This window comes from Castor canadensis, chromosome 1, assembly GCF_047511655.1.
Source record: "Castor canadensis chromosome 1, mCasCan1.hap1v2, whole genome shotgun sequence".
In the NCBI taxonomy this organism is placed as follows: Eukaryota; Metazoa; Chordata; class Mammalia; order Rodentia; family Castoridae; genus Castor; species Castor canadensis.
Window position 1 is genome coordinate 41969095 of NC_133386.1, and position 13691 is coordinate 41982785.

Sequence of the window (13691 nt, forward strand, 5' to 3'; positions counted from 1 at the left end):
TCATGGTTTAGGGATTTTTTTTCTAGATTGGAAACTGATGAGGGACTATGATAACTGACTGGAACTTCTTGCAGAGTGATCTTAAAATGACATCTCATGGGATCTCCCTAGAGTCCAATTGTGTCCTGCTACTTGCAGGTAAACGTCTAATCCCTAACTTCACAAACACAACCTTTTCAGATATGGCCAGTTTTCTTCTCTATCCTCGTTCCCTCTTTCGACCTTACTAACTCAGGTATCGGAATATTGCACTCTCAGATCCCTCTACATTCCACGTTTACTTTGCTGTCTTTCTTCCTTCAACTCCGCTACTGAGTTAAGATGTAATTCTGAGTTTCCAAAGCGCCAACATGACATATTTTCTACATACATTTAATTGTACTATATTGTAATCATTAATTTCTTTTCCTTTTGGATTATGAAGACGTCCTCTTATAACTCCTAGTAGATAGGTGCTTCATAAATGGTAGAGGGTGTTAGCTGCTGGAAGAAGACAGAATTGGAACATTTCATTTCCATTAACTCTTCAATTGAAACTTTGCAGTCTACTTTGTTTCACTTCGATTATTTTCTTTTTATTGACCATTTCTCGCTCTACTCTTTTCCCTCGCACCCACAGCACCAAGACGAGGGCGAGCGCGCACCTCCCCCCTCCCCAGGAGACCCTCCCACCCAGGAAGTCACGTTAACGAGCTGACGTCACGCGCACGTAGCGCTGGCGTTCCTCCGTCAGACCCTCCCATCAGAGTCTAACTGCCTGTCTTTGTCGCCGTTTGCCGGGGGTGCCTGGTCTCTCTTGGTGTTGAATGGTGGCAACGACCGGTACCAAAGGCAGAGACTTGTCCTGCAAATTAAAGTTCCTTGTTTTCCTGGACAGCGCGGGGCAACCGTGGGCCTTCCCCCGCAAGTGCATGCCGTGGTCTCCTAGGAAACGACGCCGCGCGCAAGCTGGGATTAGGCAGGGGCGCGCGTGCGCAGTGCGACGCGTGGTGTTGACCGGGGTCTGGAGTCCGGGGTCCGGGGTGATGGGATTGAGTGGACGTTTGCTGCCCACGCAGGATGGCCCATTTCTCCAGCGAGGACGAGGCGGTTCTGCAGGCCATGCTGAGGCAGCTGTTCCAGAGCGTGAAGGAGAAAATCACGGGCGCGCCCTCCCTGGAGTGCGCCGAGGAGGTTCTTTTGCACCTGGAGGAAACTGATGAAAATTTTCACAAGTAATATTACTTTTCAGTTTTTAAGCAAAGAAACCGTTGTTCCAGAAGAGGTTATAAGATGTAGCTGGATAAAGAATATTCATTTGATTATTGTTAAAATGGATCGTTGGAGGTTCAGTTTTTTTCTTTTATTTGCCCAAATGCTGAATTTATCATTGCCTTTTCACTGATTTTCTAAAGCCTCTTCTGCCTCTGTTATGTTTTTACTGTCACAACCAGCATATCCTAATTCTCCCCTTTTTTCCTCTTGAGCAACATAGTAACAGTAATTGTAACTTATTTAGGTTCTTTAAAGAAGAATTCAGTTTCTAGGGATTCCCAAGATCTCTCATTCTTTACTGACCTGTTTTTCTGCAAGGGAGTTCTGAGCTGAAGTGAGTTTAGCTTTCTCTGGATCATTTTTAAGATCCAACAACCGGGTTAGGCACACACCGAATGCCTGTGACACCTGCCAGGAATATAAGAGATAGAGCAGGGGTAGATGCTCTATGCACAGAAGAGGAAGGTGTTTGAGAGTGGTGCCATTTCAGGTAGATTTTGTAGGACCTTTAAAGTCTTAAAGATGTTGAAGAACTCTTTAGAGACTATGTGTTTATCTTTAGATTTTATTCCTGTAAGTTCAGTTAAGTCTCTCAATTTAAAATCTGCCTCCAGGTGTCCTCCCTTATTATTTGGAGTAGCATTTTAAAATTCAGTGTTTGCATTTCATTTTGATCTCAAAGAGATGGTGTTGAAAAATTTTCTTGTTCTGTTACCTTAATTAACTCTTGGTAACCCTGAAGTTCTATGTATCTGGAACTCATACCAATATCATATATGGACAGGAAGAAATCTTAGTCCTTTACAATTCTGTGCAAAAGTCTGTGTTTATTTGCAGTTTTTTGGGGGGCATCATTTACTGTTTTCATCAGATTCCCACGAGTTTAAAAAGTATTGAAAGAATCCTTGTTAAATACAAAGTGTGTGTGTGTGTATAGTCATGGCCTTGCTAGGCCAGGCTCACATTGAACTCTGCATCCTCCTGCCTCAGCCTCCTGCGTGCTGTGATTACAGCGGTGTATCACCATGCCTGGATTAATTTCCTTAATGTGGTTTCCTTTGTATTCCCATAATTTTCTTGTTTATTTCCTCATTAAATCCACTACTGATAGCAGTTATTGGATGATAATGGTTTTTGCTGTACAGATAACAAAGACCAGCTTTTATCGGTTAGTTATTGATTTATTATTTCAACAGTGTATATAGAAAAACTGGAACCTTCTCAAATAAAAGTTTGTTCGCTAAGTTTTTTAAGTTAATGATAATTTACCTCACAAATCCACATCAAGTATTAAATTTGAGGTTTCACTTCTGGTTTTTATCTCACATGGATTTGTTTAAAAAATAAGTAAACTACTGAGTCAGTTTTTTCTAGGATCACATTGTGGGAATTTGTCCATTTCATCTAGATTTTCAGGTTCAATTTACATAAAATTTTTCATTACTATCCTGTTACTTCTCAGTATTTCTGATATCTGTAGTTACATCCAATTTCATTCTTGTATTTGTGCCTTCGTTTTGCTGTTGATCTGCCATGCATGATTTCTGTCTTTTCAAAGAATGTCCTTTTTTTTCCCCCTTCTTTCTTTTATGTGCTTATTTTTGGCTTCCTTGATTTTTGCTCTTTTTTTTTTTGTCTTCTTGGGAAACCTTTTAACCTTTTGACATGAAGGTTTAGCTCATTAATGAGCATTTTTTCTTTTTTTGCTATAAAATTTAAGGCTACCTACCTTTCTGTAAGTATTTCTTTAGTTGTATCACTTAAAAATGTTCTTTAGGTTAAAATTGGATCATTGTACTTAGTCTAATGATTCTTGAAATAATGTAATTTGCTCTTCAGCAATTCATTAGGTACATTAAATAAATTCTTGTGATTGACAGACTCATAGTTACTGTTTTCTAAAAGGATTTACTTGTGGCCTGCATTGAAAAATCAAGATTCTAAGTTGTAGCTTGTTCGCAGTCTTAAAAGATTTAACTTCCTAAAAGTACTTCAGAATGTAATTGTAAACTTAACATTAAAGAGAGTAAAATTCGTACTGTGTTAGCCGTAGTAGCCAGAGATCTGTGTTTCAAGGGGAGAAAACTTTTATGGAGACAAGGAAAAGAGGAGGTGTCTTTGACATCTTCTTGGTCTTGAAATCTCAAAATTGGGTGGATCTTAAAGGTCAGTTAGTCTAGGTGCTTAGATTTCTAGTTCTTTCTTTTCACTGACCTAATCTCTTTGAACACTTAGTGTTCTTGAGTTACTTACAAAGCATTTCATACTCGAAGCTGTTATTCTTCCTCTCTTCACTATCAGAGCATTGGTTCCTTAAATCTGCCTAATACAGTCCTATTATTAGAAAGATAAATAATCCTATTAGACAAGCTTATAGGAGAAACTGGGGTTTCTGGGCTATTAGCATTTTTGTAAGAAGATGGGTTTTAAATACAATGGAGTTCATAAATGATGTAAATTTAGGTAATATAATGAAATGAAGTGGGAGAAAATGTAGTCATCCAGGGAGAAACAACACATAGGCAATGCAGCCCTAGGTAGGATTTGTCCCATGGGGCTGCTATCTTATCAGTGCTTTGCAAAGCCTGTTCTCATTTTCTACTTTAAATTGTACATATTCTTTTAAAATTCCAAACTCTCCTCCTTTTCTCTAAGAATGGGAGCAAATATTTGAGACCCATGGGAGGGAAGAGAGGTAGAGTGCATTACTTTATTGTGTATGTGTTGTATTTTAATTGTGTATGAGTGTAAATTTTTATACTCATTGTTAACTCCTGAAAAAGTAACAGCACTGCTTGCGGATACACTAAAGTCAGCTGTGAGCTGAGGAAGATAAAATTGAGACCTATTACCACAAAGTAACCAAAATTTCTTGGAGGTCTTGGCAGAGGGGGAGTGATGGAGGCTGAACTTTGACATTTAAAAAAAAGCTTAGCTGGGCACTGTTGGCTCACACCTGTAATCCTAGCTACTCAGGAGGCAGAGCTCAAGAGGATCACGGTTCCAAGCCAGTCCAGGCAAATAGTTTGTGTCTCAAAAAAACTCATCACAAAAAAGGGCTGGTGGAGGGGCTCAAGGTGTAGGCTCTAAGTTGAAGCCCCAGTACCCTCGCCTCCCCCCACCAAAGCTCTCCAGGTTAACAACCAGGGTTAAGGCCACACATGTAGCACATGTTACTTGCATTTCAATGAGAATCGGTGTTTTGTTGTTGTTTTTTTAATACTTAAAACCCCAACGATGTAATAATCCCTGAAGCAGAGCTTCATCTTGGTAGCCCTCTCCTCTGACACGTTTTTGATTTAATGCAGAAGGAATACAATAGTAGTTATTGAATTGCACTGTGTTCTTCATTTTGCAGAATGGTTTGTCATCAACTTTGTAATTAGTGAACTTTAGTGTGCTTAAGTGTTAACTTCTAAAAAATCTTTCATTCTATACAGTGATAACATTTGTTTAGAGAAGTTACTAAGGATTATATGTGTGCTTCTATATTAACGAATGAATTTCTAGTAACTATCATGAGTTAGAAGCTTATTCTTTCAAATAAAAGGTTGTAGGTATAAAACAATCATTCTTTGTCTTACATAGTCTTTGCACATTATTAATATATAAGCTTAAGTTTTGTCATATAATAAACCCTGTGATTCTGAAGTATAATCTGTTTTAAGAATTCCCATTATTAGCCTTATAGCTCATAATTTACAATAGTAAAATACCTTTTAAAGCATTATTAGTGATAATTTTTATAGATGAGTGAAATATTTCTTTCTTGTTTAACAGCTAAAAGTGGTGATTTCCTGAAACAGCCTTGTACTAATTGGATGTTTTATGTTATGTTACAATAATCTCTGTATTTCTGCATCTTTTAATACTAACATTCTGAACATGTTAGAAGTTCATCGTGGAAAAACAATCATTAAGTTTTCTTGGAACATCTAGGTAATAAAGCTGGAGACAAAGTATTAGAAAAAGTGAATGTCATTTTATTCAATTTGGTAAATTTTTCTTATGTAAATGTGAAAAATTTTATCAGTAGAGCATCAAAATGATCAGGCATATTGTGTGTTTTGATTGAGTTGCTTCTGAGATGTGGTGACATTAACATGTCTTTCCTTATTAATAAATAACTGTTCTCCCAATTTAAATGACACTCTTAGAGGAGTTTCCCTCCCTTCTTTCCTCCCTTCTCCCACCTCTTCTTTTCTTCCTCCCCGCTTCCTTCCTCCTTTCCTCCTGTTTATTCATTGTTCAGGTCGTAGCCCTTAATAAATGATAAACCAATTAATAGAAAGTTTTTAAAATGACCAATTAATATTAATAGACTTTACTTAACATAGAAATAAATGGAAGTTGTTTTTATTATAACCTATAACAAAGCTCTGTTATTTTTATAGTATTATAGTCTTGATCTTTCTAGCACAATTAGAATGTGTTCTATACAAAAAATACTTAAACAGAATAGTCTGAAAGGAGGTAAATTGTATCAGAATTGATTTAAATTGAACCTAGTAAGAATATTCTGAAATGAGTTATTAAGCTTAATATTAATTAATTATTAATTATTAATGAGTTATTTTGAGGGAAGTCTGTATTTCTTAAATAGAAATTTAAACACAGAGGAAATTGACCAGGATCTTTAGTGGTGAGGGTTTTGTAATGTTTGGGGAAAGAGGGTATTGAAAAGATGAACTCAGGCTGTATTTAGTTTGTGGATATATTTTCTTTGGTATAAGGTTAAACAATAAAACCAATATTTAACAATTGGTAGATAGCACATAAAAATCAGTTTTCTGGCTTTTCTTGTGGTGTTGGGAATCAAACCTAGGGCCTTGTACTCTAATACTGAGGTAAGTACTGTACTGAGCTGCATTCCCAGCTGGGATTTTTATTTCTTTTTTTTTGGGGGGGGTGGGTACCATGGATTGAACTCAGGGCCTTGTGCTTTTTTTTTTATTTTATTATTCATATGTGCATACAAGGCTTGGGTCATTTCTCTCCCTTGCCCCCACCCCCTCCCTTACCACCCACTCCGCCCCCTCTCTCTCCCCCCTATCCCCTCAATACCCAGCAGAAACTGTTTTGCCCTTATTTCTAATTTTGTTGTAGAGAGAGTATAAGCAATAATAGGAAGGAACAAGGGTTTTTGCTGGTTGAGATAAGGATAGCTATACAGGGAGTTGACTCACATTAATTTCCTGTGCATATGTGTTACCTTCTAGGTTAATTCTTTTTGATCTCACCTTTTCTCTAGTTCCTGGTCCCCTTTTCCTATTGGCCTCAGTTGCTTTTAAGGTATCTGCTTTAGTTTCTCTGCGTTAAGAGCAACAAATGCTAGCTAATTTTTTAGGTGTCTTACCTATCCTCACCCCTCCCTTTTGTGCTCTCGCTTTTATCATGTGCTCTAAGTCCAATCCCATTGTTGTGTTTGCCCTTGATCTAATGTCCACATATGAGGGAGAACATACGATTTTTGGTCTTTTGGGCCTGGCTAACCTCACTCAGAATGATGTTCTCCAATTCCACCCATTTACCAGTGAATGATAACATTTTGTTCTTCTTCATGGCTGCATAAAATTCCATTGTGTATAGATACCACATTTTCTTAATCCACTCGTCAGTGGTGGGACATCTTGGCTGTTTCCATACCTTGGCTATTGTGAATAGTGCCGCAATAAACATGAGTGTGCAGGCGCCTCTGGAGTAACCTGTGTCACAGTCTTTTGGGTATATCCCCAAGAGTGGTATTGCTGGATCAAATGGTAGATCAATATTTAGCTTTTTAAGTAGCCTCCAAATTTTTTTCCAGAGTGGTTGTACTAGTTTACATTCCCACCAACAGTGTAAGAGGGTTCCTTTTTCTCCCTCATCCTCGCCAACACCTGTTGTTGGTGGTGTTGCTAATGATGGCTATTCTAACAGGGGTGAGGTGGAATCTTAGCGTGGTTTTAATTTGCATTTCCTTTATTGCTAGAGATGGTGAGCATTTTTTCATGTGTTTTTTGGCCATTTGAATTTCTTCTTTTGAGAAAATTCTGTTTAGTTCACTTGCCCAGTTCTTTATTGGTTCATTAGTTTTGGGAGAATTTAGTTTTTTAAGTTCCCTATATATTCTGGTTATCAGTCCTTTGATGTATAGCTGGCAAATATTTTCTCCCACTCTGTGAGTGTTCTCTGCAGTTTAGAGACCATTTCTTTTGATGAACAGAAGCTTTTTAGCTTTATGAGGTCCCATTTATCTATGCTATCTCTTAGTTGCTTTCTGCTGGGGTTTCGTTGAGAAAGTTCTTACCTATACCTACTAACTTGCTAAGCCCCCAGTCATTTTGCTTTTAGTTTGTTTTTTAGATAGAATCTCATTAACTTTTGCCTGGACTGGTCTAGAACTGTAATCCTCCTGCCTTTGGCCCAGGAGTAACTGGGATTACAGGTTTCTAAAGAGTAGATTTATTTTCCATCATATTTGCTGTTTACAGCTGATGATACATGGTGGGGATTTTTTTTTTTGACATGTCATTTGTTTTAGAATTGTATTCTCTTAACTTCATTTACATCTGGTAATGGGTTTCTTTTATATTTCCTCACTACTGAAAATATAGTAGTGTTACTGGGTGGATGTTATAACCAAGCACAGAAGTTATATTTCTCAGTTAAATATTCGTTTCTTTCAATTGCTTGATTTGTGGCACAGATAGGGCTGATAAAACCAAGGAATGAGTATAGTTCTGCCTTTTGTGGCAGGTGTTGATGGCAGGATATAGAATTCCTCTGCAGAGATGTTCTCCCTTTTATTTGAGAGATAACTCAGCCCCATCTATTACTTGCCAATAAATATGTCAGAGGTTTGGAGGAAAACTTGAATGTTTGATTTGGGTAGAACTATGAAGAGGGTCATGATAATTTTTAGGGGCCTCCTCTCTACTTTCTTCCACATTCACCTTTCCTTTACCTAGTAGTAAAAATCTAAAGGAGAGGTCACAGTTGTACAGAAAGATATTTATTCTAGGATTTTTTTTTTATTTTGAAAGATTTTTCAAAGAAGGCAATGATAATTTCATTGTATTGAAGTTTAAGATATTCAGAGTATTCGTTTTTCTTTTCTTCCCTAGTTGCTGGGAATTGAATTCAGGTACTCCATCCCTCTGTGGCATAGTCTAACTTTATTTTTTTGGCATTATGGGATTTGAACTCAGGGCCTTGGGCTTGGTAGGCAGGAGCTCTGTCACTTGAGCTACACCTCCTTACCTGATTCTTTTAAAACTTTTTAAAAGGTTTTCCAGGGTCAAATCCAGTGTCTTATGCATGCTTGGCCAATATTTTCAGTCTTGACACAGAGAGTTCTTAGCTGTAGAGGAATGGTTGTAGTAGATACACCTTTTTTTTTTGTTTTTGTTTTTGCTTTTCAGATCTAAACACAGCTATTAGAGGCAGTATAGAGAATGTCAAATGTTACAAAATGGACAAATCTTTAACAAAATCTCTTGAAAGCTTTTTTTTTTTTGGGTGGGATTGGTGGTTGAACTCAGGGTTTAGCACTTGAAAAGCACTCTACCTCTTGAACCACACCTCCAGTCCCTTTTGCTCTAGTTATTTAGGAGATGGGGACTTGTGAAGTATTTGTCCTGACTGGCCTTGAATCTCAATCCTCCTGATCTCAGCCTCCCAAGTAGCTAGGATAACAGGCATGAGTCACCGGCACCTAGCTGTCTTGAAAGTTTTATTTTTTAATTCCTTTTTTTTAGCTGTGTAAGCTTTAACACTAATGTATGGAATGTGCACAAATTTGGCTTATAATTGGATGTATGATAGTAAAAAAGTTAATATAATGAATTAGAAGTTTGCACTATTAATCGAAAATCAAGTAATGAAACACTGGAAGAAACACTGCTTAGATCAAGATTAGAAGCTGTTTTCTATGACATGACTTGGTAAATTTTCTTTTTCTTGGAATACATTTCTGAAACTAATGTTTACTCTTTTGATCTAATGAGGTAAAACATTAAGTTTACAAAATAACTTTGTCCTCTTGTGCTTTTCTTATTAGATGCTTATTTCTTTAAATCTTAAAAGTTTCTAGGTAAACATTGAATATATATTAAACATTTTATTTTATTTATTTTTTATTCATTTATTCACATGTGCATACATTGGGTCTTTTCTCCCCCCTGCCCCCCTCCCCTTCTCTCCCCCCCCACCCAGTTCCAGGCAGGTCCTAGGTCCTATTCTGCCCTTATCACTAATTTTGTCGAAGAAAAGATATAAGCATAATAAGGTAGACAAAGCATTTTTGCCAGTTAAGAATAGCTATACAGAGAGATTCCTAACATTGCTTTTGTGTGCCCATGTATATTAAACATTTTAATGTAAAGTCAATGAATAACTTCAAATTTTAAGTGAATTTTGCTTTTAAATTTAAAATGCCAGTTATAATTTTGAGAAAATGAAATTAATAAATTTACATCCTAAATGAAAAAAAAGTAATATGCAAGTTGGTAAAAGTATGAGAATTACATTTATTTATTGCCCTTCTCACTGTCTAGTTACCACGAAAAATTGTCTTATTAAGCTTTTCTGAAAGCTTTACATCTTTGGGAGAGTATGGAGGCATGGGAATAACTTGGAAAGTACAATAAGTTGAATGAATTAATAACTTGTGAATTCCTGAAAGTTTTGAGGTTTGCATACTTGTCTGTTTTACCTATACTATGGTAAATACTTCTACTGAAGTCTAACATAGTAGACAATTCCAACTTAGTTTCTCACTTGCTTTGTACAAATCAACATGACTGGTGGTTTGTTGAGAATACTGATTTGTGGCCTCAGGGGGAGGGGCCTTAAAGAAATTTGATTGGCTTGGTATTTAAATTCCAGGCCATGGAAGTGTATTTGTACACGAAGAGGCAGTCAGTAATTAGTTTTCAATTCAGCAGATACTTATTAAGATCCTATATGTACAAGATGGAGGGATTGGCTCATAACTCTGAGTGAAATAATGAAATCAGAGGTTTTTGAGGACCATCACAACCATAGTATTTAGGTTGAATATGACAGAGGAAAGAGGAAGTGAGGAGAGAAGCTAGAAGTCGCTGCAGTAATCTCTGTGTTAGGTGATGTGGTTTTTCTCTCTGATTGAGAGAAATAAGAAATTGGGAGAAAGTGATGAAAATGAGAATGTGCAGGAAATATTAACTGCTCATTAGATTGATATGATTGAGTGGGTGGGATGGGTTACAGAAGATGGAGACATTAAAGGGCATTCCATGATGTCTAGTTTAGGAGTCCTAAAAAATAATGCTGTTAGAGACAAAAATATAGTGAGTAGTTGGAAAGAGGAGATTACTTTTTGTTCTACTCTTTCTCTCCCTGCCCCCACCTTTTCTTTCCTGTGTTCTATTTTTTTCTTATAGAGAAGAATATAAGACGCATATAAGTCCATGGATGCAGGCAGGTAGTTTTCACATAGTGTTTCCTGAAATTTACAAAGACATTACATGAACAAGGATTTAACCACTAAAATATTTGAGAAGATAAGCAAGTCCAGTCTGGCAGCCACTAATGTAGGAAATGAAGAGATAAACTCTTTCCAAGTGTTGTATTTCAATTCAAGTATTTATAACATTTTTACCATGTGGAAGGTATTGCAGGTGATGTACAGACAAGTGAATTTATCAAGATATCTAGTACATGGAACTATAAAAAGCTGTGTTTGTGGAAATGCTCATTCCCCTGGTTAAATACTGTATTGAAATATCACACTATACCTCATACACACGTACACCTCATAAACAGTTATTAGGTGTTAATTTAAAAAAATATGGGTTTAGAGGGATTAGGCACCAAGGGAGGATGCACGCAAGACAGAAAAGTATGAGTTCTAATAGGATAAGTGGAACATGGTGGAGAAAGAATGCTAGGTTTTGAGTAACAAGGGAAGGCTTTGTCAGAGGTAGCATTTTAAGTTGTAGAAGATATCCTACTGAAGGAGGTGTGGCAGTGAAACACTAAGTGGTGAATATTATAAAAGTTATTGAGAATGGAAAATAGGGAGTGTTGGGTTGGTGTGGAGTGGTAACAGGACATAAATTTGGCTGGATAAATTGAGATCTAAGAGGGATTTTAATGTTGATGCCAAATGTACCTTAAATTTAACATTAATAGTAATAATAGTTACCACTTATTGATTGTTAAATTAATGTGAGGCCTTATGTTAGGTGCAGGGTACATATAGAATCATTGTGACAATTTCAAATATAGATGCTTTTCCATTCTATAAATGGAAAAAAAAGATGAAGCTTGGAGAGAATACGTAATTTATATAGTCTAATAATTGGATAGCTGAAATTAAAAACTTATTGTGTGATTCTTAAAACTCCAACTGGACCTGCTTAGTGTACATCATTGGATTTATACATGGTCTGTTAACTGAAAAGAAGCACTTAATATAGAGAATCATAAAAAGATCTTACATATTTTAAATATTTTTAATATTATACAACTAAACATACAATTATTCATCAATGTTTTCAATCAGTACTGTTTCTTTGAATGGGAATTTGCTGACTGAAGTTCTAAGATCCTTAAGGTGATTTAAAAGTTATTTGAATACAGACTCTGTCTAGGTCAGTGGTTCTTAAATTATGGTCCTGGGACTAGCAGTATCAGCATCAATATGCCCTGGGAAGATGTTAATACATTCTTAGGCCCCACCCAAAGACAGTGAATAGTGAAATAAAAAAACTGTGATGGGGGGCCCAGCAATCTGTGTGTTAACACATCTTTCAGATGATTCTGTTTTAGTTTGAGAGCTACTGATTTATATATGACTTAAGTAGGCTATTGTGATTGTTTACCTAAAGCTTACAAAAATGTGAATGTTTATCTGATGGCATTGGATAGGGGAAGAAAAGTTGTGGAAGAAGAATTTATATAATTGTAGAACTTGCTAATTTTGGGTATGAGACAAAATGGAGAAGATTGTTGTTAAAACTGAGACTTTATGCTCAGCTTTCTGTTTGAATGTTGGTGCCATTAATAGAAATATGTAAGTCAGAAGAAAAAGTGGTTTGTGAATGGTGAGTAGGAGGACAGATTTGGTATTGTTTAGGTTGACTTGATATAGTGAAGGAACATAAAGTTCCTCCTTGTCTAGTAGGGAACTGATGAACAGGTGTGGTGTTCTGAAGACAGGACTGGACAGATGAAATAGCTAAAGAAATCATTGTATTGAATATGAAATTGAAACTCCATATGGGAATGGAGAATATATTTGCCAAACTTCTTTTTTTAATGTGGTAGTTTATACTTGCAAAGTTTAAGTTTCTTATTTACTTACTGCCTTCTTAATTCTTTCAGATAGTGGCATGAGGTAGATATGGTGATTGTCAAGTTATAGATTGGAAGACTGAGACTCTCCCAGGATCACATAGCTAATAAGTGACACAGTTGGAGATAGCACTCAGGCATTCTTTGACTCTGAGTCTGTACTTTTACTATAAAACCACAAAGCTTCATGTCTAATATCTCTACTTGATTATTAAGAACTGGAGTGTCTATATGATAGGCCTGCTATCTACAGTTCTGAGGCAGCCTTGGGATTTCCAGGAAGCAATGGTTTGCTCAGAGATAGAGAATCGAGTAGTATAGCAAATCTCAATCAAAAACGGAATGGAAGATGAATTCCTTTGACTACTTTGTTAAGGTGGCTGTTCTAAATTCAGTCATTTAATAACTACTGAAACTATGTGCTGGGTACCATACTGGACTCATAATTACAGGAAGTAAATCATGGTCTCCTTGATGTCCAGCATTGCAAATACATGTGGCTCTTATCCAGTGAGTGCTTATGAGTATTCACTGAGTATTCATCTTGAATATAGTGACAATTACAAAAATTGCACGTTCTAAATTGTCTTTATCATTTGGGAGAGTAAAAACTTAACTCTTCTAAATCATGCTGTTATAAATATCGCCCTTTATTTTCAGTAGATCTATTTTATGAAATATTTATTTTGTAGAACATTTGTCTTCTCTTATTTGCTAAATCATCTGAGTTTACAAACTAATTTTAATATTAATATAAATCTAACTGTATTAAGAAAAATGTCCAATATACCGAATAATCTGGGATACTTCTCTTTGTAAACATAGACAGGAAAGTTTTGAAGTGGAATTTAGATCAGTTGCCAGTTTCACATTGTATACAAAAACTCTTCTGGTGATGAGAACTTAGCCTTTTGCTATTTATTCTTTCATAATTGCTGTACTCTAGCTTGCCTTTTTCATCAGGCTGAATAATTATGAAAATCTTTTACAAATGCTTTCCCTACTGTACTTCAGCATTATGTTAAAGATTGGAGTACAAAAAAGAAATGAGAAAAGACCTCTAACTCAATAAAGTTTGGCTACCTCTGATATTTGTTTCTCCCCTTGTCCTGCCACCT

The 13691-nt window shown here is 36.3% G+C and overlaps 1 protein-coding gene across 4 annotated transcripts in view; it reads left to right on the plus strand.

Annotated features, from left to right (window-relative positions):
* Positions 1–763: 763 nt before the first annotated feature.
* Positions 764–13691, plus strand: part of Tbc1d32 (TBC1 domain family member 32) — a 239191-nt gene continuing 226263 nt past the window's right edge. For 2 of the 4 annotated variants that reach the window (XM_074075464.1, XM_074075472.1), the window contains exon 1: positions 764–1214. In XM_074075464.1, coding sequence (XP_073931565.1) covers positions 1060–1214 — 155 coding nt within the window. In that variant the 5' untranslated portion in view covers positions 764–1059. The remainder of the gene's footprint in view (positions 1215–13691) is intronic. The other 2 variants (XM_074075457.1, XM_074075460.1) reach the window with 1 other exon arrangement.